This window comes from Heteronotia binoei, chromosome 3, assembly GCF_032191835.1.
Source record: "Heteronotia binoei isolate CCM8104 ecotype False Entrance Well chromosome 3, APGP_CSIRO_Hbin_v1, whole genome shotgun sequence".
Classification (NCBI taxonomy): Eukaryota; Metazoa; Chordata; class Lepidosauria; order Squamata; family Gekkonidae; genus Heteronotia; species Heteronotia binoei.
This window is the reverse complement of record NC_083225.1, coordinates 75,644,240-75,671,480: the sequence shown is the minus strand read 5'-3', so window position 1 is coordinate 75,671,480 and position 27,241 is coordinate 75,644,240. Positions and strand designations below refer to the sequence as shown.

At 42.6% G+C, this 27,241-nt stretch overlaps 1 protein-coding gene across 2 annotated transcripts in view; it reads left to right on the top strand.

Annotated features, from left to right (window-relative positions):
- PCYT1B (phosphate cytidylyltransferase 1B, choline) overlaps nucleotides 1–26,264 on the top strand; it is a 78,137-nt gene extending 51,873 nt beyond the window's left edge. For both annotated transcript variants that reach the window (XM_060234089.1, XM_060234090.1), the window contains 4 exons: nucleotides 599–677; nucleotides 5,950–6,092; nucleotides 23,055–23,243; nucleotides 25,974–26,264. In XM_060234089.1, the coding sequence (XP_060090072.1) occupies nucleotides 599–677; nucleotides 5,950–6,092; nucleotides 23,055–23,243; nucleotides 25,974–26,186 (624 nt within the window). In that variant the 3' untranslated portion in view covers nucleotides 26,187–26,264. The remainder of the gene's footprint in view (nucleotides 1–598; nucleotides 678–5,949; nucleotides 6,093–23,054; nucleotides 23,244–25,973) is intronic.
- The last annotated feature ends 977 nt before the right edge of the window (nucleotides 26,265–27,241 follow it).

Below are 27,241 nucleotides of genomic sequence, written 5' to 3'. Positions count from 1 at the left end.
CTCTCTTTTGCTGTACTGAACTTACCAGATAGATCGACCAGTTAGGTGTCCCTTCACTAACACAGAGCACTTTTGTGGATACAAAATCCCTTGCTCAGCAATGCTACCATTGGTGGACAGTTAACATTTCTGGAGTATCCCCAGCTGAGCAAATGGATTATATTTTTAAGCAAGTACTTTTGGATAACACACAATTACCTTCACAAGATCCTTGGTTTTAACTTAATAGCTAATATGTGCTATTTATGGGATATATGAAAGTGACCACAGCCAACTTTGGGTCTTTATCTGGTATTACATACACAGCTTCAAAACAGAATAAGCTTATGAATCAAATGTCTTGAATTTAACTATAGCTCATGTGCTGCATTTTGGTCACAATAGCTTAAAATATCTTTATTTAATACTTTATTATTCTTTAAAGTGCATTGGCACTGGAAATTAAACAAATTATGCCTTTGAAAATAATAACTAAGTTTTGTTTTAATTATATTATATATTACAAGGAATTTTGTGAATAAAAATTTTGAATTAAAGAAAATAATAACTAAGAATTCAAGAAGTGTCAAATTTATTGCCTTTATTCTATGTCTTCCAGATTGATTTTGTAGCCCATGATGATATTCCATATTCTTCCGCTGGTTCGGATGATGTGTATAAGCACATAAAGGAAGCAGGTGAGGGCCATCTTTTATTGTCACTTTGTTTCTTAGCCTCACTTAAGAACTGACCTGAGTATGTTGTGGCTTCATGTTGCCATCACTGCAGAGGCAATATAAACTTCCTGCCAACAGACAATTTACAGGTGAATACTAACTTTGGCAGAAAGATTTTTTTTCTTGAAGCCATATTATGGACTTGGGAGATTTTTTTAAATTGTAGGCTTTATGGCTTTTTTCTGTGAGTCAAGAATTAAGCATATTGCTTGAGTTGTTATTAGCTTTTCATACATATTCACTGAATTGGAGGAGGTCGAGACTTATAGCCTAGGTCACCAAGGCCAGACCCCAACAGGGCTTCTATAACATTAACATCAGGAGATTAATATCACTAGGTCCAGCAATTCCCATCTAAATCCTATTAAGTAAGGAAAAGTGACATCTGGCAGCATTTTTCCTTCTCTGAAACTCTTAAAATTACACAAACCCTTTCATTGTCTATATCTAGCACCCTAAAGCCAATATCAGTGCTTCAACTATTTGGTGACACACTGGTTTGATATAAATAGTATTTCTTAGGATGGTGGCACTATTAGGCCAGCAGTTATTTTGCTTATCCAGAAGCTTATTAATTTAGAGATTTGATTCTAATATATCAACATCTGGACTTTCAGCTTTTAGAAATTTGGTTCTAAAATATGCATCAATGTGGTACAAAAAATCTTTCAGTATACTAGATTAGCCCCCTTCTGCTAAACTGCTCTCTTCTTCAGTTAGCTGAAGGGAATCATTTGATCCAGTTTATCATGTATATATGCGTGCATGCTTGTGGATATATATCAGTTTGTGTAAAATTACCAGATACCATACAAACATGAGAAGAAGAAAAAAGAAACCCTCCATTCAGGATTATCATCTAAATCAATAGCTATGATCCTTTCAGGAGAAGCCTATGACAATAGAAGTGTGGAGCCATGCTAGATCCATTTGAGATAAGGAGCAGTGCCAACTGAAATACTGTATCCCGTGGTGAGCTGCCTGAGGAAGTATTAACTCCGAAAGTGGACAGGAGCAGTGGTCCAGTTGTAGCCACATCTGTTTGGGAATTATTGGAATTACAGGAAGTTCTACAAAGAAAGAAAGAACATTGCACATTGTCCTTGTTAAATGGACTGTAAAATATTTCTAAATTAATATGTGAAAAAATACTGTTAATTTTTTAAAAAATATATGTATTAGTTAAAACCCTCGCGGAGTGTTCAAAAGTCTTACTCATACGTTACTCATATCTATGAGCTCTCTAGTTTGATATAATCCTTTATAGGGCTGGACACTTTTATTTATGTGCTGTTAACAGCTGAATGACAAAAAGACAAAAGGTGGTACTCTTCTCTGCATGAGGGTGTGATCATGGGAGAAACTACTCTCTGACTTCAGTGAGCAAAAGTATGTATATGTTGACAGTTTAAACAATTTTTAAAAATCAGTATAGCTGATTCTCAATATGGCCAAATATGAGGATACTTAAATCTGGAAACAGGAATAGACAAAACAGAGCTTTCTACAAATGTGAGAAAAGCCCCAGGATTGCAGAAAAACCTGCAACCCGCCCCCCTGAAGATTAAGACCCCCTAAAAGAATAGAAGTAGTGACTGTAACTTTAAGAAACAAATGCCCTCTGAAGCTGTTACTAGGCAAGTACAACAGTATTGACAAATAAAACTGTGGTTTCTCTCAATAAAAGGCAGGTTTTCAGGGCAGGGCATTTTGAGAACTAGTAGGGGCTTCAAAGGTGGACTCATCAGGGCCAGGCCCAGCAGCAGCCACCAGCCCACTTGCTGTTACCTAGTCTGCATGACTAACCCAGGCCTGGCTGCTTGCTACTATTCAACAGCAGCCACCTCACAAAAGCTGTATTTAGGAGATTGAAGTTCAAATCTCCATCCCCATTGTTGCCATGATAGCTCACTGGGTGACATTAGGCCAATCAAACAGACACTCAGCCAAATCTTCCACACAGGGTTGTTGTGAGGATAAAATGGAGGAGAGGAGAATTATGTAAGCTGTTTTGGATCCTCATTGTGGAGAAAGGTGATGTATAAATGAAGTAAATAATATAGTTGGGTATGGGGGGAGCACAGGTAAAACATTGGTAGGTGGGTAGGAAGATAATAAAACAGGAAAAAAGTGAAAATATAGGGAGTTGCCAGGAGAGAAAGAGGAAATAGTATGGGGAGGATGATACAGAAGAAAATGAGGTACCTTTGTGGGTTCCCCACCAGTACCTCACAGGCAATACTCCCTCTAAGCTGTGGAGTCTTGTGAGCAAAAATTCTGCTTCGTGAGCTACTGGCATGAAAGTTGCATAAATTAGTTTGCTCTGGGGCCATTTTTCCTGAATTAAGACAAAAGTGTGTGAGCCAGAAGCTAAAAAATTGTGAGCTAACTCACACTAACTCAGCTTAGATGGAACACTGCTCAAAGGGTGTCTGTTGTGGGGAGGGGAAGGGGAAGGAGATTGTGAGCTACTCTGAGACTCCAAGTGAAGGGCAGGATATAAATCCAATCTCTTCTTGTTCTTGTTCTTCTTAATACTTAGGTCTTCATTAGCTTCTCTTCTGTGCATTATAGTCACAACATGCTATGGTCCTCTGAACTGTGAAGGAGTGAACTCCATTTCTTCTTAAGAAAGAGCCTTTCTGCTGTCTTTATTGGGTTCAGAATTGAACCCAAGAGAACAAATTAAGCCGCTTGCTGAAAGCTCTTTAACTTAAGCTGTTATCAACACAACCAGGCCTCACATTCAGCAGGAGCTCACAGGAGCGCAGCTCCTGAACCTTCTGAGGGTTAACCCTCTTCCTCCCCACCTACCTTGTCCATTGAATAGTAGGTGCAGCTGCATAACAATCCCTGGATTAGGAGAGCGGGCAGCCAGCCAGCTACCAGGGGCTTTGCCACACCCCCAGCATCTCTCATTAACCCCTGGAGAAGCCTACACCACACTTTCTCCAATTCGTATGTAATTTTGGGCAGCAGATGGCTAGCTGGCCTTTTGACTGGGGGGGGGGGGGCAAGGAGAGTCCCAGGTGAGCGAGGCTTGCTTGGGCTGGCTGGTTCTCTAGCCAGCCCAAGCAGACCTCGCTTGCCCAGGGCTCTCCTTTCTTGCATTGGGTTGCTTTTGACTGGGGGAGCAGCATATGCTAATGAGTTATGCTAATAAGCTCAGCCATCTATTTTTCTACATAATGACCCCCGAACACAACTAATAGTGTTGAAAAAGGAAGAAATTAAATCTTTCTCCCCAAGCTTCATGGAGAATATGATTCAAGCTACTGAGCTGGGGGTTCAAGCTACTGAGCTACCTCATTTGGGAATTGAAAATTAAAAAGAAGCAAAATATCATTTATCCCTTTGATTGCTACTGCAGAATTTTTTTTACTGAGGATTCAGTGTATCTGCTAATCACCTTTTTTTTATCTCTTATCCATATTTATGTAATATGTATCATAGCAACACTGGGAGCTGTTGGTCAGTAGTTTTATGAAATGTGGCAAAAACATCAGGGTTCTTCCCTCAGTCTCTAAGGGCTCTGCTGGAATCACAGAGTGTTTACTATATGGGTTAAATTGAGCACTTAGAGCTAGATTTAAATTAAGTAAACTATTGTATGCAGCCTCAGATTATGAGCAGCCACCAGGGCTTTTTTTGAGCAGGAATGCAGTTCTGGCTGGCTGGTGTCAGGGGGTGTGGCCTAAAATGCAAATGTACCTGCTGGGCATTTTCTACAAAAAAAAGCCCTGGCAGCCATTAAAATTTTTAAAGTACTACATTTCAAGTTTTATGTAATTAGTTAAAATACAAACATTGGTAAGTTTGATAGAACTTCAAACTTGACAGCTTTACGCCCTCAACATGTCTTAATTGAGCCCTGTGTAAAAGAATTCATCATAGGCTGTGGAAACAGGATCTGAAGACATATTTCCACAAACAAAAAGCAGAGTTTTATGTGGCCATTTACTGCAAAAGAAGTAATAACTATGTGTTTAATTACTAACTTGTTTCAGTATGTATTCAAACAAGAACAACATAACTGATCACTTAATAGGCTGAGGCTCCTTCACTGTAGGTAGGCCTCTCATTTGATCAATATGTATCTTATTAATATATATTAATACTTAATACATAAGTAATAATCAGTACATATTCAAAGTTGGTAACATAGTCTCTCTGTGTATATGATTACCAGGGCTTTTTTGTAGAAAAAAAAAGCAAAGACTCATTTGCATATTAGGCCACACCCGCAACACCAAGCCACTCGGAACTGCGTCCCTGTATGTTCCTGCTAAAAAAAAACCCCAACAGTGATGGTTACCAATAATACCTAAACCTAGGGTTCCCAAATCCCCCGCTAGGCCTGGAGACTCCAGATTTGGAGCCTCCTCCCCCCGCTGGCCATAAAAGGGAAAGCGGGGGGAGGGGAGGGAGGAGAACGGCAGCCAGAGCTCTTCCGTTTTCTCAGGCTGCTTCCCGCCCCCAGTCAGCTGGCCGGTGAAGGGAGGGGAGCCCAGCCACGCCCCCAAAGGACCATGTGCCTTTGCACCTCCGGAGGTGAGTGAGTTCTGTCCCCTACATCAGATTTCCCAGAAACGGGGGGGGGGGTGGAGGGGGTGGAGAGGGAAACGTCTTCTCATAGGGTATAATGGGGAATTGATCTGGAGGTTTCGGGGGCTCTGGGGGAGCTGTTTTTTGAGGTAGAGGCACAAAATTTTCAATATAGTATCTAGTGCCTCTCCCCAAAGTATCCCCCAAATTTCAAAACGATTGGACCAGGGGGTCCAATTCTATGAGCCCCAAAAGAAGGTGCCCTTATCCTTCATTATTTCCTATGGAAGGAAGACATTTAAAAAGGTGTGCTGTCCCTTTAAATGTGATGGCCAGAACTCTCTTGGAGTTCAATTATGCTTGTCACACTCTTGTTCCTGGCTCCACCCCAATGTCTCCTGGTCCACCCCCAAAGTCTCCTGGCTCCACCCCCAAAGTCCCCAGATATTTCTTGAATTGGACTTGGCAACCCTACCTAAACCTGAGACAAATGCCATGCCCTTCTATCAGTGACTTGTCAACTAAGGCACTGCACAGTGCTCATAACTAGTTTATTCTGACAGAGCTGAAAAAATGAGATATTTTATCATAAATCAACTACCACAACCAGGTCATTCCGAAACAGTGAAGTATGTATGAAAGTGAGAGACTTCCTCAGAGATCACTTTTCCCTCTCCCTTTTAATCAGGAATGTTTGTACCAACTCAAAGAACGGAAGGCATCTCAACGTCAGACATTATCACCAGAATTGTACGTGATTATGATGTGTACGCCCGTCGTAACCTTCAGAGAGGATACACTGCTAAAGAGCTGAATGTTAGTTTTATAAATGTAAGTGCATCAGTCTCCTCTTCTTTTGGATTTAAGTTCAAAGCCTAAATTGGATTAGAAGAATTGAAGGACAAGTTTTGCATTCAATTTGAAATTAATTAATTTTAGCGCTCTTCAAAAAAAGTCAATATTATCCATTTCTGCATCATGTTTACAAACTGACTGCTTCAGATTTGATGTTTTGCCTTTATGAACACAGAAGGAGGAGGGAAATGTCATTGCTTATTAGATTACATCTATGCTTGTTCTACTAGGCATATACATACCCATTGCCAGCTGCAATTTCCCAGCATGTGTACATGTGGAAAAATCAACATATGTACCAATATGCACATGTGTAGAAAAATATCATTTACAGCTGTAAACATGTCTGTATGCCTTTAATGTCTGTAAACTTCCTTTGTTTTCTATTAATAACATAGCCTACAATTCCTTTCACAGTGATCCTCTGTTCAGCAGGTTTCAAATCATTTTTCTGCTTTGGGACACACAATAATTGAAAGCATCTCCTCTTCTCTGGGCTTTGAGGGCCAAACTGTGTATAACATCATTCAAATTCTAGATATTTAATTTGGCCATAAAAAACCACAGCTGTTCAATGGATATGGATCAGGGCCATGCTATTGGAAATTTAATTGTTCTTCATCCCCTCCCCTCAACACATACCAGTTCCACTACTGTAAATATTTCTTGGGTTACATTGAGCCCCAGTAGGGATAAGTAACTGATAATTGTATTGTGCAGAGAGGCATTTTAAAAGAGGAAGCAATGCAGGTGAAACTCAACTCCCTCTTTGCCCTGAAATGTGGCCACAATCCATGTTGGGGGCTTGACTTTTAGGGCCAAAATAATGCATCCAGAGTTCAAATCACAGAACTATAATATTACATGTAACTTGGCCCTGAGAGATCAGTAGAAAAATATCATATGCTTTGCAGGTACCCTAACCTCCTAGGGACAGACATCAGGACAGTTGGGGGAAGGGGCTACAGAAACTGCATATTTTTCTCTGTGAACACCATCTGCTTTAAATTGAGAGATAGGGCAGGAAGAAGGCATAAGATGCCTACAGTTGAACACCCTGGCTGTTGTTTTATCACCTGCAATGTCTACAGTGTCCAAGCCTCTGCTCAGTATCTTAACTTTTTTGTAGAAAAAGCCCAGCAGGAACTCATTTGCATATTATGCCATACCTCCTGATGTCACCATTGTTTCCCACAGGGCTTTTTGTGTAGAAAAAGCCCAGCAGGAACTCATTTGCATACTAGGCCATGCCCCTTCATGCCAAGCCAGCCAGAACTGTGTTCCTGTGCATTCCTGCTCAAAAAAGACCTGACTTAGCTCCTTCTATCTCAAACTGCTTGAATCTAGCTCTCCCATAATATCTAAATAGGATCTCCACATACTGAGGCAATATATTTCTTTTTTTTTATGTTTAAAACAATTTTATTCCAGTAACATATGGTAACAATAGGCTTCCCAACTCCCCCGCCCTGGTGGGGGACCCCCGATTTCACGGCTTCCTGTCCCGCTCTCCAAAAATCTGGAAGCGGGGGGAGGGACGGCGCTTCCCCCTCACAGCGCCCGCCGCGGCAACACCAGCGCCGCCGGCCCGGGCACAGGCACAGGCAGCAGCCGCCATTGCTGCTGCTGCGGCCCAAGCTACAGGCTGCCTGTCTCTCCCTCCGTCCCACCAGGCCGCCGCCGCCATTGCCGCCGCCGCTGCAGCCCGAGCTGAGCTACAGGCTGCCTGTCTCCTCTCCCTCCGTCCCTCCAGTATGAACTACTCCCTCCCCAGCATGCTGCACGATTTTTTGCTTCCCGTCCCTTTTCAGTCATCTGTTTTGACCACCAGAAAGTTGGTTTCTTTGATTTCTTGACAAAGAAGCTCCCATCGTAACAAGCCGTCGTCTTGTTTTTCATTAGAATGAGCTTTGTACAAAACAAGGCAGGTAAGAGAAACGCATGATGTTGGCTGAAGGAGCTGGAATGTTGTATCGGGGATTTACACCGGTGGCAAACTTGCTGTTATGGACTTTAACCCAAGAGGGGAAGGAACTCTGTTAATTTCAGGCAGCTCTTAACGGTTCCCGAATTGGACTGTGCTTTTAATTTGGCGTGGACTTAGTTGGCAGGGTTTTTAGACAGCTCTTTATAACAGAGATGATACTCCCCGCCCATTACTGTCAGTGCCTTTGATTTTAATCTGAGACGTTAGCTATAATTTATGAGGTGAGTTGAGCCTCTTGGCCAGGTTTTTAAGAAAAGTTACCGATTAAGCTGGAAAGTTGGGGCGGGAACAGTTTCAGAATCCATAAAACTAGACCTATTTAACTGGTGTCACAATATAAGAGCTGGAAGGGACCTTAAGGCTCATATAGTCCAACCCCCTGCACAAAAATAGACATTCACAACAACCTCCCCGCAACTCACCCAGTGACCCCTGCTGTATTCCCAGAAGGCAGAAAAACTCCAGGATTCCTGGGCCAATCTCACCTGGAGGGAAATTCCTTCCTCACTTGAAAGTGGTGACCAGCATTACCCTGGGCATGTAAGAAAGGGCGACAAGGGCCAAGCACTGGCTTGTCCCTAGGGTTGCCAATCCCCAGGTGGGGGCAGGGGATCCCCCAGTTTGGAGACCCTCCGCCCACTTCAGGGTCGTCAGAAAGCAGGGGGAGGGGAGGGAAATGTCTACTGGGAACTCTATTATTCCCTAGGGAGATTTAGTCCCATAGAAAATCATGGAGAATTGATCTGTGGGTATCTGGGGCTCTGGGGGCTGTTTTTTTGGGGTAGAGGCACCAAATTTTCAGTATAGCATCTAGTGCCTCTCCTCAAAATACCCCACAAGTTTCAAAAAGATTGGACCAGGGGGTCCAATTCTATGAGCTCCAAAAGAAGGTGCCCCTATCCTTCGTTATTTCCTATGGAAGGAAGGAATTGAAAAGGTGTGCAGTCCATTTAAATGTGATGGCCAGAACTCCCTTTGGAGTTCAGTTATGCTTGTCACAGCCTTGATCTTGGCTCCACCCCAAAGTCTCCTGGCTCCACCCCCAAAGTACCCAGATATTTCTTGAATTGGACTTGGCAACCCTAGGTAACAATCAATTCTTCGCATTATTAATTACTTCTTTTTATCTATCCCATATATTACTTTTCTAATCCCCCCTCCCCCCGTTACTTTACCCTTGCCGGTGTTGTATACTTAAAATACTAATATTTAAAGGTACCACTAATAAAACAAAAATTTCTATTTTTCTTTCTTTTAAGACTTAATCATTATCAAAAATTGTCCAATGTTCTTTTACTTTCCACTCTTTTTCTATATAACTTCTAAACTTCTTCCACTCCAGCCTAAAAATTTCTAAATCATAGTCTCTTAAAATTCTTATCATACCATACCAAACCTTTAATGGCATAATAGATTCAGATAAAAATACACAGAATATAAAAATTTAAACATTGGAGATAAAATCAAAATAAAACCGAGCTTACAGATTGATTCAAACATGGTCAGGATTAAATTTAAGGATGTCAGCCAGAAATTTTGCCACATCCTCACTAACCACCCCCTCAGTATCACTCAATAAATAATAACAGGGTGGCAGAATAGACAAATCTGGAGAAAAAGAAAGCTTGCCAAATAAATCTTTACGGAGGTTATGGTATAAAGAACAATCAAGCAATATATGCTGGATTGAGTCAGGGGTATTTGCTCCACAGGAGCAAAGTCTGTCGGCTAAAGGGACTCGCTGATATCTCCCTTGTAAAACTTTGGAGGGAAATGCGTTTAGTCTAGCCAACATAAATGCCCTGCGATGACTTGGAGTGGTTAGGTCTGATAGATAATTGGGCATTTTGCCACAAAAAGCATAAAGACCTAAGGAAGCTGGAGAGCAAATATAAGGGTCAGTTGGCCGTAATTTTGTTTCCTCCGATTCCCATAGTCTCAGTTTAATACATCTGAAGATATATGACTCATCAGCGGTAGAAAAATCATCTACCTCTAACCCCAATTGATTGAGTTTAGACAGAAGCACTGCTGTCCAGGATGAAATATATGGGTCTCTTTTCATACAATCAAGAAGGCTGTTGGGATCTGTTCTAAAATGAATTTTGAGCCAGAATTTAAACACTGCAATCCAGGCTTTTGTCTCCACCAAAGACTGACCCACTTCAGAGCAGAGAGCAAAGTAGGACACACATTTTGGCAAACCAAGAATTTGTCTAAAGAATGAGGCTTGAATGCCCTCCACTTTCCTGGCAAAAGCTGAGATCCGAATAGGGATACCATAGAGGATTTGGGCAAGCGTTTTGGCTTTGAACACTTTAATAGCTGCTGGAACTAATTGGTTGCCCCTTGCAAAGAAAAACTGTTTAATTTGAGCAGCTGAACATTTGGCCAAGTTGACGGTGTTGTTACGATGTGAAACCCAGCTTAACTTGTGGTTAAAAGTGATCCCCCAGAATTTAAAATTTTTTGTTTGCTCGATTGTTGAATTGCCAATAAACCATCTCTGTGGGCGCCAGCAGTTTGAAAAGACAACTACTTTAGATTTGGTGTAATTGATAGCAAGTGAATTACAATTACAGTAGTCATAAAAGGCATTCAAATACCTTTGCAGGCCCACTCTTGTACAAGAGAGGATGGTAGTGTCATTGGCATAAAGTAATAAGGGGACCGCTCGGCCTGCAAGTTTAGGCGGATGACCGTTGACAGGGTTCAAAAATTGTGCCAGGTCAGTTAAAAATAGATTAAAAAGATGCGGGGCCAGCACGCAAAATTCTTATCAATTTGTCCATTTCACTCCATGTTATAACTTTTAAAATCCAATCCCATTTCTCTGGTATTCTCTCTTGCTTCCACAACTGCACATACAATGTCCTAGCAGCTGAGATCAAGTACCAAATTATAGTTCTATCTTTTTTTGGAAATTTTTCCATATATAATCCCAACAGAAAAGTCTCTGCAACTTTCTTGATTTCATATCCCAAGATCCTAGATATTTCTTGTTGAATCATCTGCCAATACTTTTTTGCTCTTTCACAAGTCCACCACATATGGTAAAAAGAACCTTAATGTTTTTTACACTTCCAACATAAATCCGGCATCTTATTGTTCATATGGGACGGAGACAGTACTGGTCGCCCTGGTAGATGATCTCCAACGGCACCTGGATCGGGGCGGTGTGGCGGTGCTGATGTTGTTAGATCTGTCGGCCGCGTTCGACACGGTCGACCATCGGCTACTGACCCGCCGCCTCGCCGATATAGGAGTGAGGGGGTCTGCCTTACAATGGCTCTCCTCCTTCCTCGAGGATCGGGGACAAAGGGTGGCAATTGGTGGCGAGCGGTCCCGGAGGCGCACACTGGATTGTGGAGTGCCTCAGGGGGCAGTTCTCTCACCAATGTTATTCAATATCTATATGCGCCCTCTTGCCCAGATTGCCAGGAGATATGGACTTGGGTGCCATCAATATGCAGATGACACCCAACTCTATCTGCTGATGGACGGCCAGCCTGACTGTGTCCCTGAGAATTTAGACCGGGCCTTGCAGGATATGGCAATGTGGTTGAGGGGGAGCGGGCTGAAACTGAATCCAGCGAAGACAGAAGTCCTTTGCCTGGGTCGGGGCGCCCGGGAAGGGGAAATACCTCTTCCGGTCTTCGACGGGGCGCCACTGAAAGCGGCGCACCGGGTTAGGAGTCTGGGAGTTCTACTGGAGCCTTCATTATCAATGGAGGCCCAGATTGCAGCCACTGCCAAGTCAGCCTTTTTCCACCTGAGGCGGGCAAGGCAGCTGGCTCCCTTCCTAGAGCGCCAAGATCTGGCAACGGTACTTCACGCAACGGTCACCTCGAGACTGGATTACTGTAATGCCCTCTACATGGGGCTGCCTCTGTACCGAACCCGGAAGCTGCAGCTGGTGCAGAACGCAGCGGCCAGACTGTTGCTGGGGCTCCCTAAATGGGAGCACATACAGCCTGGACTGCGCGAGCTGCACTGGCTGCCAGTTATATACCGGGTTCGTTACAAAGTGCTGGTCGTTACCTTTAAAGCCCTATATGGTCGAGGACCTGTCTACCTTAGGGACCGTCTTTCCCCATATGAACCCCAGAGAGCACTGAGGTCAGCTGGAAAAAACTTGTTGACCATCCCCGGACCAAGAGAGGTGAAGCTGCAATGCACCCGCAATCGGGCCTTCTCCTCTGTAGCCCCGAACCTATGGAACCAACTTCCAGAGGAAATGCGGGCCCTGCGGGACCTTGAACAGTTCCGCAGGGCCTGCAAGACCTTCCTCTTCCGACTGGCTTTCGCTGACGAAGAAAGTAATTGCTAATGATTACCGCCATCATAAAAGAACAAATAGCATTAGCACTTTTATCACTTAATTAATTAATTAATTTTAAACTTATCAGAATTTTAATGTTAAATGTAACTTTGTTTTTTGTATAATTGAATGATGTTGTTAGCCGCCCTGAGCCTGCTCCGGCGGGGAGGGCGGGATATAAATAAAATTATCTATCTATCTATCTATCTATCTATCTATCTATCTATCTATCTATCTATCTATCTATCTATCTATCTATCTATCTATCTATCTATAATAATAATAATAATAATAATAAATTTTATTTATATCCCGCCCTCCCCGCCTAGGCAGGCTCAGGGCGGCTGACAAGAGTTCGATAAAATTATACAATATAAAATATACCATATAAGGTAATTTAAAACAACATTTAAGTTATACATTGATTTAAAACAACAATCTAAAACCAGTTCCAAATGTCTGGATCATTCCATAGTTTAAACGGCGGTGATCTTCCTGATGTTATCTGTACACTTGTATTATGGCAGGGGTCACTAGATAAATAGTTGGTAATTAAACAGCCATCCTATCAAGTTCTACAAACGCCTGCTTGAAAAGGATGGTCTTACAGGCCCTGCGGAATTGGTCCAAATTCCGCAGGGCCCGTACCTCCTCCGGAAGTTGATTCCAAAGGCACGGGGCTATAACAGAGAAGGCCCGTGCCCGTGTACTCTGTAATTTCGCCTCCTTTGGCCCAGGGATAGTCAGCGTGTTCTTCCCTGCCGACCTCAGTGCTCTTTGGGGCTCATATGGGGAGAGACGGTCCCTCAGGTAGGCAGGTCCTCGGCCATATAGGGCTTTAAAGGTAATAACCAGCACTTTGTATCGGACCCGGTATGTAACTGGCAGCCAGTGCAGTTCACGCAGCCCCGGCTGTATATGCTCCCATTTCGGGAGTCCCAATAACAGCCTGGCCGCTGCGTTCTGCACTAGCTGCAGCTTCCGGGTTCGACACAAAGGCAGCCCCATGTAGAGGGCATTGCAGTAGTCTAGTCTTGAGGTGACCGTCGCATGGATCACTGTTGCCAGGTCCCGGCGCTCCAGGAAAGGAGCCAGCTGCCTTGCCCGCTTCAGGTGGAAGAATGCCGACTTGGCAGTGGCCGCTACCTGGGCCTCCATTGATAGTGAAGGCTCCAGTAGGACTCCCAGGCTCTTGACCCGGCCCGCCGCCTTCAGCGGCGCACCGTCAAAAACCGGGAGGGGTATTTCCCTTCCCAGAGCACCGCGCCCCACGCAAAGGACCTCTGTCTTCGTCGGGTTCAGCTTCAACCCACTCAGCCTAAGCCAAGTTGCCACGGCCTGCAATGCCCGGTCTAAGTTCACTGGAACGCAGTCAGGCCGGCCATCCATTAGCAGATAGAGCTGGGTGTCATCCGCATATTGATGACAACCCAGTCCAAAACTCCGGGCAATCTGGGCAAGGGGGCGCATGTAGATGTTAAATAACATCGGGGAGAGAACTGCTCCCTGAGGCACCCCACAATCTAGTGTGCGCCTCCGGGAAAGCTCACCCCCGATTGCCACCCTTTGTCCCCGACCTTTGAGGAAGGAGGAGAGCCATTGTAAGGCCAGCCCCCTGACCCCTATGTCGGCGAGGCGGCGGGTCAGTAGCCGGTGGTCGACCGTGTCGAACGCTGCCGACAGGTCTAACAGCATCAGCACCGCCACGCCTCCTCGATCCAGTTGCCGGTGGAGGTCATCTGCCAAGGCGACCAGCACTGTCTCCGTCCCGTGGCCCGGGCGAAAGCCGGACTGGCAAGGGTCTAGGACGGAAGCGTCATCCAGAAAACCCTGTAGTTGCAGCGCCACTGCCCTCTCAATAATTTTACCTAAAAACGGTAAATTAGAGACCGGTCGGTAATTTGCCAATTCGGCCGGATCTGCTGTGCATTTTTTCAAGAGGGGGCGGACCAAAGCCTCTTTCAGAGGTGATGGGAAACGCCCCTCCGAGAGGGATCTATTTATTATGTCCCGTAAAGGACATCTAAGCTCCCTCTGGCAAGCTTTAATCAACCAGGAGGGGCAAGGGTCCAAATCGCAAGTTGTTGGGCGCGCAACAGAGAGAATTCCATCGACTTCCTCCAGGCTGAGCGGGTCAAACCGACCCAACTCCAAACCCGAAGACAGGCGCGGAGCCTCAAGTTCCCGTACTGCATCCAATGTGATAGGCAGGTCTTGGCGGAGCGACGTGATTTTATCTGCAAAATATTTCGCAAAAGCCTCACAGCCAATCTCTAATTCCCTAACATTTGGTTTGCCTTGAGGCAATGTAGTAAGATCTCCAATTATTCTAAATAATTGTGCCGGGCGCGAATCTGCAGATGCAATCTTGGCTGCAAAGTAATCTTTCTTTGCAGCCTTGACTGCCATCTCATAAGACTTCATAAACGTTCTATAAGATGTTCTCGTCGCTTCGTCCCGAGTATGCCGCCACTGCCTCTCTAGTCGTCTGAGCCCCTGTTTCAGCCGGCGTAGCTCCAGGGTATACCATGGGGCCAGCCTCCTGCGAGGGCGCAGAGGACGTCGAGGTGCGATCTCGTCGATGGCCCTGGTCAGCCGGCCTTGCCAGGCCTCCACCAGGTCATCGAGGGAATCGCCAGGGGGCCAGGGATCCCCTAGTGCCATTTGGAACCGTTCCGGGTCCATCAGGCTCCGGGGGCGAGCCAAAATAGGCTCTCCGCCCATACAGGGTTGGGGTGGCATCTCCACACGGGCCTTGAGGGCTAGGTGATCCGACCATGGTACCGCTTCTACCGCGATATCGTTCACCGAAATCCCGGACGCAAAGATCAGGTCTAACATGTGCCCGGCCTGGTGCGTGGGTGTCGTAACAAATTGAGAGAGTCCCAGTGTCGCCATGGAAGACACTAGGTCCATCGCCTGAGTGGAGGCCGAGTCGTCGGCATGGACGTTGAAATCACCCAGGACCATAAGCCCTGGGTACTCCAACGCCCAGCCCGCCACAGCCTCCATCAGGGATGGTAAGGCGCTGGCCGGTGCGTTAGGCGGACGGTACACCAGCCAGATCGCCAACCCCTCTCCGACATCCCACGCTAAACCGGCACATTCAATGCCCTCAATCTTTGGGCCCGGGAGAGCCCGGAAGGAGTAACCCTCCCGTATGAATAATGCCACCCCTCCCCCCCGCCCGCTATTCCGTGATTGGTGGAAGACCGAGTAACCTGGGGGGGTCATCTGGGAAAGAGCCACTGTCTCCCCATCTCGCACCCAGGTCTCGGTCACGCAAGCCAGGTCCACGTCCTGCTGGAGCAGGAACTCCCTGAGGGTCGCGGTCTTATTATTTACGGACCTGGCATTGCATAACACCAATGACGGAGACAGGCTATTCCTCTTGGCCCCACTACCTGTCACCGTTGGGATGGGAAGTAGACTGGAAGGGAGCCGAGCACCATGTTGTCTCCGTCCCCTTCCCTTACACCTCTGTCTATTCCCACCGTCATACCTTCCCCTCCCCAAGAGCACTGGAATCCCTGAGCCAAGCATCCGTGCCTATGCCCGGGGTGATCTTACTAGTACTGAGCGGCTCCACCTCCCCCCGGATTCTCCCAACCTACAGTTGATTCGCACCCCACCAGCCACTCTGGTCTCCCAGTTACAGACCCACTACCTATTCCCCGATTTAATTAATTAATATAAAAGACCCTCCCACAATACTCCTTCAAATTGATTAGTGAAACCCAATAACTTCAGTTCCAGCGTCACTAACAAAATAATACCCTAACAATCTTCCCAGTTAATGAGCTAGAATTTAACAATTTATACAGTCCAGAATAAATATATAAATAACTTCAATTTACTAATCAATCGACTAAAGAAATCCAATTAATTAATTAATACTAAAGTTTCCAATTAGTGGTCTGTATTAAGTGCTGGGTAGGTGCTGAGCAGGTAAAGTAGGTAAAGTGCTTGAGTAAGTGCTGAGGTACTAGATGGATAAAGTGCGAGAATGAGTGCAGGCATCAGGTTTATAGCACAACATGTGCTACACTAGGGCAGCAGTCGGGTGGAATGTAGCGTGTAATAGGGTCCATGAGTTCTCGGCCAATACCCCTAGCGCAACCTGGCAGGCCCAGAGAGGTAAACCCCCCCGTGCCTCCCAGTCACGCTTCAGGGCTCCACAGGTTTTCTTATGGAAATTGACCAGTCCAATCAGGACCCACAAACCGCTAAAGTGGCTGATGGCCTCGGGGCCACCACCTCAGGCTTCCCTCCGTCGGTAGCAGCCCCCGTCGCCACTGTCAGTCGCCCCGGCCGCGCCCTCACTCGGCGTTCACGTCGCGTGATTGCGAGGTCTCTGGTCGCTCGCCTGCCTCTGCACACTCCCTCGCCCGGTCTCACGACTCGATCTCTCTGCTCGTCCACCGCGCACCGCCGGCTGCACTGGGCGTGGGCGTCCCAGTCGCACAGCTCCGCTCTCCACACTCTCTCCGCCCGTCGGCCGCTCCTCTCGCCGACCGGCCTCACTCATCTATCTATCTATCTATCTATCTATCTATCTATCTATCTATCTATCTATCTATCTATCTATCTATCTATCTATCTATCTATCTATCTATCTATCTATCTATCTATCTATCTATCTATCTATCTATCTATCATCTTTGCCAACTTTTTAGGGGTTATATACCATTTATACATCATTTGAAAACAGTTTTCTTTAATACTATGACATGCTGAAAGCTTTATAGAATTCTTCCAAAGATATTCCCAAGTTTCAATCTGTATTTCTTTATTTACATTAATTGCCCACTAAATCATTTGAGATTTCACTACTTCATCTTCTATAGATCATTTCAAAAGCAGTTTATATAGTTTTGAAATTAATTTTTCATTATCTCCAAGCAGAACTATTTCCATTTGTTCTTTTCTTATTCCTTCAGTTTTGTTATCTTTTTCCACCAAGCTCTTTATTTGTTGCATTTGAAACCAATCATATTTATTATTCAACTCTTTTGCAGTTTTCAGCTCTATTTTACTGCCTTGTATTTTTAATAGCTGATTATATGACAACCACTTTTCTTCACCCACTTCAGCCATTATTTTTATTACTTCTGCTGGCACTATCCATAACGGTTTTCTCTCATCACCATATTTCTTATATTTCATCCACGTCTTCAACAAATTATTTCTTATATAATGGTGAGAGAAAAAAACCATCCATCTTTTTTCCCCCATAGTACATATAAGCGTGCCAGCCGAATTTATTTCCATGACCTTCCAACGCCAAAAGTTTTCTGTTTAGTAGCATCACCCATTCTTTTATCCACACTAAGCAGACTGCTTCATGATATAGTTTTAAATCCTCTCTCTTTTGCATCTGTTAAAATTTTCATTTTAATTCTTGGTTTCTTCCCAGCCCACACAAATTCTGAGATCTTCCTCTGCCATCTGTTAAACTGTTTGCTGTCCTTCACAATCGGAATAGTTTGAAATACATTATTCGTGGTAAAATATTCATTTTAATTGCAGCTATTCTTCCCAGCAATGACAAATTAAGTTTATTCCATTTTATCATATCTTCATCCATTTTACGCCATAGCTTCTCATAATTATTTTTAAACAAATCAATATTCTTCATTGTTATCTCCACACCCAAATATTTTATTTTCGAGGTAACTTCACGACCCGTTAGCTTTTGTAACTCTTTTTGTTTACTTACTTGCATATTTTTACATAAAAATTTTTATTTTTCTTTATTTCTATAAAATCCCGCCAGTTTTCCATATTCTTGTATTGCTCCATTAAGGCCCCATAAAGGTTGCTAATTTATCACCTATCTTCTTCTTCCTTTTTGTTCTATCAAATAAACTTTCCTTTCCTCCTACTACCTCTAAATTTTCCTTTTCTATCCCGTTCAGCTCTTCTCCTAACTCTCCCTCCAACCAAGTCATTAAGTGCCTTAATTGATATGCATCATCATAATAAATTATATTGGGAATCCCCCATCCCCCATCTTTAATACCATAATATCTATACCTACTAGCTGTCCTTGGTTTCTTTGATGCAAAAACAAATCTATCTATATCTCCTTGCCACCTCTTCAGTACGTGTTCTGGTATATGCCAAGGCAATACATAAAATAAATAAGTCAACCTAGGAACTAGAAACATTTTAACCATAGCATTCCTTGTACTAATTGATTCTTTCCTCTTCCTCCAGTCTCTCATTTTAACTTGAATTCCACTCCAGATTCTTTTATAATTATACTCAAATATTTTTTGAATATTCCTAGGAATATTTACCCCTAGATATGTCACCATTTGATTTGCCATGAGAATACCCAAAATTTTTGAAGCTGCTAATTGTAATCCTGGTTTTACATTAACACACATCATCGAAGATTTTGAAAAATTCACTTTTAACCCTGACACTTTCTCAAATTCCTGTAATATCTTTTTTAAAGGTGCCACTGCGGACTCCACATCCTTAATTGTCACCATCATGTCATCTGCATACATTGTTAAGAGATTCCCATCTATTTTCCCTTTACCTTGAACTTCAAAGCCTATAATTCTTTTGTCCTTTTTTAATTTATTCACTAACGGTTCCAATGCTAAAATAAATAACATAGGGGATAAAGGGCATCCCTGCTTCGTACCACTCATTACCTGAACATATCCCTCTACTGATCCACCAACTCCTATCAATGCCTTGAATATATTGCCTCAATCATATTTTGAAATTTCTCCCCAAAGCTATACTTTTGAAATATAATCTTCATGTATGTCCAATCCACAGAATCAAAGGCCTTATAAATATCCAACGCCAAAAGCATAAGCGGCAAATCCTTATTTTTAGCTAAATAAACCATACCCATCACCTTTCTAATAGCCTCTACTAAATACTTTTGAGGCATAAACCCAAATTGATCTTTCCCTATCAATTGTGTTATACATTTTTTAAGTCTCATTGCCATAACCTTTGCAAATATTCGATAATCCATATTGGTGATAGAAATTGGCCTATATGAATCCCTTAAAGTCTGATCTTTCCGAGGTTTCGGAATTAACACCAATCTCGACTCCAACCATGTAGGCGGTGTAGGAGATCCATCCAAAATTCCTTGAAACAATTCAGTCACATGAGGCACCAATATATCCTTAAAATGCTTATAAAATACCGCATTAAAACCATCCAGTCCAGGTGCAGATTGCATATTCATAGAATCTATAGCCATCTTAACTTCTTCTTCCGTTATATCCTTATCTAATTCTTTCCTACTATCTTCCCTTAATTCTAAAAATTCCAAACCCTCACAGAATTTTTCTATATCATCATTTTTAATCCCTTTATTTGCATACAATTTATTATAAAATTCTATAAAATTCTCCAGTATCATTTTAGGTTCAGTTTCCAAAAACCCTATATCATTCCTGATTGCCTTAATATTTTTCCTTACCTGAAAATTCTTAATTTTATTTGCTAAAATTCTTCCTCCTTTCCCTTCGAACTCATAATACTTCTGTCTGTTATACCATAATTTTAACGTAGTCCTATTAAAATCCAATACATTCAACTCTTCCCTTTTCCTAACTACTTGTTCTTTATCCTCCTTCTTCTTAGATTTCCTAAATTTCTCCTCCAATACTCTAACTTCTTCTTCTACTTCTTTAATCTTCCTATCTTTACCTTTCTTCAATCTCACCAAATTCTGTATACACACACCTCTAATAGTGGCTTTCATTGCTTCCCATATTATTGTTAATGAAGTATCTGATTTCCTATTCTCCCCAATTTTCCAAGTCCATCAATTTATCTTTAAAGTATTTATTTTGCTTTTTCAACTGTCTGGACTGTTTTTGCAACAAGTTAATTTTCTTCTCATTTAACTGCGCCATTTCCCATGCACTATTCACAGTTTCTGCCATGGCTTCAATGGCCTCTGCTAAATTAGTTATTTTTTCATCCACTATCTTTGTTACTGCTTTAATAATGCTATGTTTGGCTCCTTCCACTGCTTTCTTTACTTCTAATTGAAAGTCTTTCGGTTTCATTACCTTATCTTCACTTTCTGCTTCTGAGTCCGAAGTCGCCATTGCCATTTCTCTCAGCATACCAATTAGTTTTAACCTTATCCTCTAGCCAACTTCCAGACAACTTTACTCCCACTTAACAACTATCACCAGCTTATATTAATGACTTCAAGGCTTTATTTGACATTTTTATCACCAGAAGAAGGAATACTTAATTCCCTTTAGCATTCTACCGGGAGCTCAAACAAAATGCGTCTTCCTCTCAGCTGAGCATGCCACGCCCCCCCCAAAAGCTTCTAAAGTCTATAATTAACAATAATGTCCAATAGTATTAATCTTTTCATCACCACCTCAATTGTTTCCAACAATTTTTAATGTCCCAAATATCTTAAAAATATTATTTTAATTTTGACCTCCATGTAATGGCCGCCTTTGTTTTTCTATGGTATTATAATCCTAGAGTAGGCTTTTCATCTGATGCTTCCTGCTTTACTTGCCACCAAATCCCGTTTTCGCTGATAGAGAGATCTCACGATACTTGACGTACTTCCTGTGTTGACTGTATATGCTGCAGGTCTGTGACTATGGTGCTCTTTTTTCAAAACCGCAAGTAAACCAAACAATAAATTCCTTCTCACTTTTTAGCACTGTCCTTTTCTGCAAATTATCCAGATCCACACCGGTCTTGTATAGCTTTAGATGTTTAGTAGTGTCCAAGAAGGTTAGGATTCTGTCGAGCTTATGTCAAATAAATGACTCTGTAAACTTCTGCAGATGATGAAAATGCAACTCTTCTCTGGAGACCCCTCAAAGCCTTAAAGGAGCCCCCCCCCCGGGACTCCCTTTTAGCCAAGGTAAATCTCCTCAAAGTTTTCTGTGCATATCTTGGACTAATCTCTGAATGAGAAAAGTAGGCAGTAGGCATTAGTTTGCCTTCCACTACCCCGAACAGAAGTTCCAGCCTGCTCCCTTAATGAGAAGCAGCTCAGCTCGGCATTTTCCTACCCCAGAAGTCCCGAGGCAATATATTTCTGAACATGCTAGGGTCAGATAATAGGAAACTGTAGGTTTCCACAGACCTTTGGCTTAGCACTGTTAGCATACTGGGCTCAAAGGAGACAACTGACTTGCAAAGTACAGAGGGGTGTCTGCACCTTGAGCATCAGTGTGCTTCCCCCAGTTAATTTCCTTTTTTGTTAATCCTTCTAATTTCAATGCCAGATCTCCCCTAAATCAATTCACCTGCACTTAATGTCATCAGTTCATTAACCCTTCCCAGACTCTTATTTTGTTCCATCTCCAACAAGAAAAATTCCAGTTTTCCCTCTTCTCACTAATTCTTACTAAGAGCTGCCGTTTGCCCAATCTGTACAATAGTAGCACATTTTCAGTTCTGTGGCTTCTAGGGAGAATAAAGAAAGCACAACATTTTATTATTTAATAAAATATTTTAACCCACTTTTCTTCTTGGCTCAAGGTAGTTTACAATAATAATTAAAACATTGTAAGGTAAAACCAAAATAAAGATGCCTGCTCTTCATGCCCATCAAAAGCCATGGCAAACAGGTCTTTTGATGGGCTAAAAATGAGGGATCAGCCCTCACCTTCTTCTGGGAGCCAAAATGGAGTGGGAGCCACAATGGAGAAGGCCCAGACTCAGGGATGATGTCAATGGCACCATCGGGTGGCAGGCTGAAGACCGTAGTTGGCACATGGGAGGAAATGGACTGGAATAAAAAATGGGCAGCAGTGTGCCAGCCAGCCTGCCTTCATTATGCTGTCCCTCCTGGCTTCTTCACTAAATAGTCGTGGAAACAGCACTTTGATACTCCATTGTGAGAACCCAGCAAAAGCTTCTTCCTGGTACCATTGTGTTAGCTCCAAAAGTTAAAAAGCAAAACAAAAACAATAGACTGAATTGCTATACTAAAGGCAAAAACAAGCCACTGACAATTTTTTTTCAGGAAAGGTGAAGCCTTTCTGCTTAGTTCACAGAATGAGATGGTAGACTGAGTAAGAAGAACTGTGAGTTGTACTGTTTCAGACTATCAGTTTTTTTTCATTTCTCTTGCAATAAATATTTATTTATTTATTACTTTCAATTTATATCCTGCCCTCTCCGCAAGCGGACATAAATTTTTTTTTTTAAAGAATTCTTTTCCACATATGTAGTAAATTAATGCTTCAGGAAGAAAGCTACCTTTCTTCTTGGTATGTTGCTTTACTACAAATCTTTGTGGTATGAAGTGACACAAGGTTGGTATTCCACCCCTTCCATTACTTGCCTCATTGTGGTTAATGAATTAAATAGGACTGATACTGCACACCTGTTTGTTGTAACAAGATGAAGCAATAGAGTAGCTCTCCTTCCCACTTAGAACAATAGAGAAAACTATGGATAAATACATTTAATTTCCTTAAACCGTTACTCATAGCAGGATTCAGCAGTCCCATGGTGTTTTCAGATTGCATGCTGAATATTTAGAATTAACAGTAATGCTGTTCAGATTACTTTCTGGCTAGGTAATAATTTCAGCACAGTCAAGATTTTTTTTCATGCTCTGTGGCTTTTTTATTTGTTTATATTATTTTTCTAGGAAAAGAAATACCGTTTTCAGAATCAGGTAGACAAAATGAAGGAAAAAGTCAAAAATGTGGAAGAAAAATCTAAAGAATTTGTGAATAGAGTGGAAGAAAAAAGTCACGATCTCATTCAGAAATGGGAAGAGAAGTCCAGAGAATTTATTGGCAACTTCTTAGAGCTATTTGGACCAGATGGTGCTTGGGTAAAACTTCACCATTCTTTAACCTCTTTGATATACTTATGATGGTGATTTATATTACATACATTACTACTATAAATACTGGGGCCAAACTGAATGAGAAATCCATGCTTAGATCTCCCATCTCCTTAAACTTTCTTAAACGGGGGTTTAGATAAGAACTAGTGCTTCCAAGGGTAGAGGCCTACCACACTGAACTTTGCTGTGCACTCTCCTCTTTCAGCTGCCATTTTCCTTCCGTCACCCCACCTCACCCCCACTGCACTGAAGTAGGGTTTTTAGTGTTATAGCGCTTTAACAATCACAGGTTTTTTAAAAAGCCCCCCAGGGGTGCAGTGGGGGAGAAAGGCATCTGCAAGGGACTGACAAAACAAAAATGGCACCAATGTGGTTGGGACCTTGGAAAATAGCCATCTTCCCATGTGGGATGTGAGATAATGCACTTGAACTGTGCTATGTAAGTTTGAGAAAGAGTATACTGAAGATGGGAAAGAGATGAGGATGGGAAAGAGATGATTGCACTCCCCCCCCCCCCAAAACCTCACCAATTAGGAAGCTAAAGTGGAAAAAACCTTTTAGCAGCCTGGAGGAGAACATACATGGTAGAACATATGGTCTCCATATTATGGCAAATTGCATAATCTCAAGTCTAACTAAGCTTGTTACAAAAATGGAGATCAGGGATTAGGGTTGTCAGGTCCCCTTATCACTCCAGTGAGGGGGCATTCTAGGTGTTCCAATTGTGATAACATCACCTGGAAGTGATGTCATTGCATCAGGGATATCACACACATAAAGGCCTTTGCAGAGCCAAGTCACATAAAATTATTCATTGAAGAGTGACATCTGAGTTGGCATTGTTCTGAAGTAGAGAACAGGTGACACTTTAAATCCTGGGTCCACTTTAAATCCACTCACTAGTAGCACGTCCTGCTTCTTAGGATTAAGCTTCAATTTATTAGCCCGCATTCACTCCAAAACTGCCTCCAGGCACCAGCTTGGGGTTTCTACAGCCTCCCTGGGATCAACCAGAAGCACAAGGTACAGTTGAGTGTCATCTGCATATGGTGACAACCCTGTCAGAGCCTACCTTAGAGTATCTGGCACCCTAGGCAAGGCTAACTTCTGGTGCCCCCCTGCACTGATAACATCACCAAGTCACATGGGGGGGGCACCCAATTCAGCGCCCCCAGAAGGCTGGTGCCCTAGACAATTGCCTACTTTGCCTAGTGGCAGGACCGGCCTGAACCTGGTCAAATGTCCAAAGGACTTCACCTGCAGTTTCATGTAGATATTAAAGAGCACTAATGCAAGTGGAGCCAAGCTGTGAGCTCAAGCAGCCATTATCTTTTAATTAATTAATTTATTTTATTTGGTTTTGTTAACTTATATTCCACCCTTTTCCACAAATGAGCTCAGAGTGGATAACAACAAAAGTTAAAACAATTAAAAACTACAAACTAAAACTATAAAATACAATAACATTAAACTGCCATTTATCCTGTTTACAGCCATTATCCTGTAAACAGCTACTGACCAGATTTTGCAGGAAGCAGCTGGAGCTTATTCACCCCTGCCTCTCCATCCTTTAGCTTTTAGTATACCGAAAAGACACCTAAAGAAGTGGCAGGTTTAGAGGGTGAAGAATAAAGAGACAGAAGAGGAGAGAAAGGAGAAGAAAGGAATGTGAAAACTGGAAAAGGAAAGAGTAAAAAAGGAAGGAGAACAAAATGAAGGATTGTAAGGACTAACAAAAACAAGGAAAGGAACTTTAAAAAGGATAAGGAAGGAGTGAAGAAGCAAGGCAGTGAGCACTAGGTAGGGATGCCAGCCTCCAGATGGGACCTGGGGATCCCCTGGAATTACAGCTCATCTCTACACTACAAAAATCAGTTCCCCTGGAGAAAATGAATGTTTTGGAGGGTGGACTGGATGGCATTGTACTTCACTGAGGTCCCTCTCCTCCTCACACTCTATCCCCAAATCCCCAGAAGTTTCCCAACCTGGAACTGGCAACCCTATCCCCCCATCCCCCGCTGGTGACCTGGGGGGTACCTGGCAAACCCTAGCACCAGGAGTCATATTGGTGGTAACCCTTGGCACTGATAGATGTCATATTGGGAATTGCTAACTGCAAAATATTAGTAAATGTGGCAGCACCAAGTCAGCAAGATGGTTTTCTGAATAAACATATTTAGGACCAGAATTGTAAAAGTGATATGTCTCTCTTGGCTAGCCACCTCACATTTCTGTACTACTAATGTCTTTTGAAAAATTCACATAGTTACAACATGTTTGGACATATCCTGCAGACATGCAAGTGGCTGAGAGCAAGAAGCATTTTGTGGCCACAAATTGAAATAATTGTAATAATTACATAGCATGGTCAAATAAAACAGGATAGTCTTGTGCATTTTATATGACATACATAGTTATACTTGTACCAAATATTTTTTGTGATGCAGATAGCTTTCAGTCTCATTGTTTTACATAGCATTTAAACCATCTTTGGTTTTTATATCAGTAATGAAAATTTAAAACTTAAATTTGATTGAGAAACACACATCATCACATGTATAAGAATAGCATCTTGGTATTTCATTCTGCAATATCTACTGACAACTATTGCATGTAGGTCCATTCTAAATCATTGCTGTTCCCCCTTCCAAGTTGACTGACACCTCCTGTTATAATGTGTCATGCACCTGTTCTGTTCACTTTTTTGTTTTCCAGAAGCAGATGTTTCAAGAGAGGAGTGGCCGCATGCTCCAAGCCTTATCTCCAAGACAAAGTCCCACAAGCAGTCCCACTCGAGGACGATCCCCATCACGGTCTCCATCTCCCCCTTCTCCCTGGCTCTTCAGGAAAATGTCACCCCCTTCATCTCCAAAAGCTGCCTCAGCATCCATTAGCAGCATGAGTGAGGGAGATGAGGATGAAAAGTAAAAAACTAAATAAAAATTACAGCAAAGGGAAACAAAATACACAAATGCCTCTCTAATCCACAAGTGAACTGGGAGAAATTCAAAAAATGATGCATGGGATATTTCTGAAGCAGGAAGGGGCCCCTCTGGAGATCTCAGCCTAAGCACAGATTCTTGAAGAAAGGGGGTTTCTGGACCAGCAATGAATAATGACAAAGATATGCAAAATATCTGAACTGTATACCAACCATTCTGAGCAATGTATGTGCTGTTGCTGCTGCTGCTGCTGCTGCTAAAGCTACTGAATATTTATTGGGAATTTTGTATAAAGGGGGAATTGTACACCACATGAGAGGAGGCAAACTGGTGTGTGGAATGATGTGGCTAAACTAGATGTATCTACATTTGAACTCCATTGCATAACCACTAAAAGTTGGACCTTTTCAGAATGAATGAAAAGTACTACATGGAAGCAGCAAAAAGCCATGTCTTATGAAACAAAGTAGAATAAGTACTCCAAAAACTCCAAATCATGTCAGTGGAACTGAACTCTTTTATCTCCCACACTGGACATTCTTTGAATCTGATATGTATGTGAATTTTGATTGTTGAGCAGGCTTTTGTATAGGGCAAGTTTGCTTTAATGTGAACACTGTTTATTCAGTCAACTTGTTCTATGTTTTACTAGTGCCTCAGAAGCTCACTTTTTTTTTGGTCAGATTTCTTCGGTTTTGCTCAGAAAGTTGTTCAGCCAGTATCTTAGCTACTGTTTTTAAAAGAGTGGTCAGACCCTTTGTTTTTAATGTACAGACACAGTATTTAGGATCTGTGGTGTTCCTGATGTAATATTTCAAATCCACAGGTTGGCTTTTTAAATTATTTCCACACACATACCGTACTTATTTAAAGAATAGTTTGAAAATGGATCACTCAAAAAAAGAAAGGCAGAAAGAAAGAAAGTGGATCACTCACACTCCTTGACAATCTTTGAGCCATCCAGGAACAATTTATGGGATCAGCCTCATAAGCTTATTTTGAAAATGCAGGAATCCATGAATACCCTGGATGCAAACCATT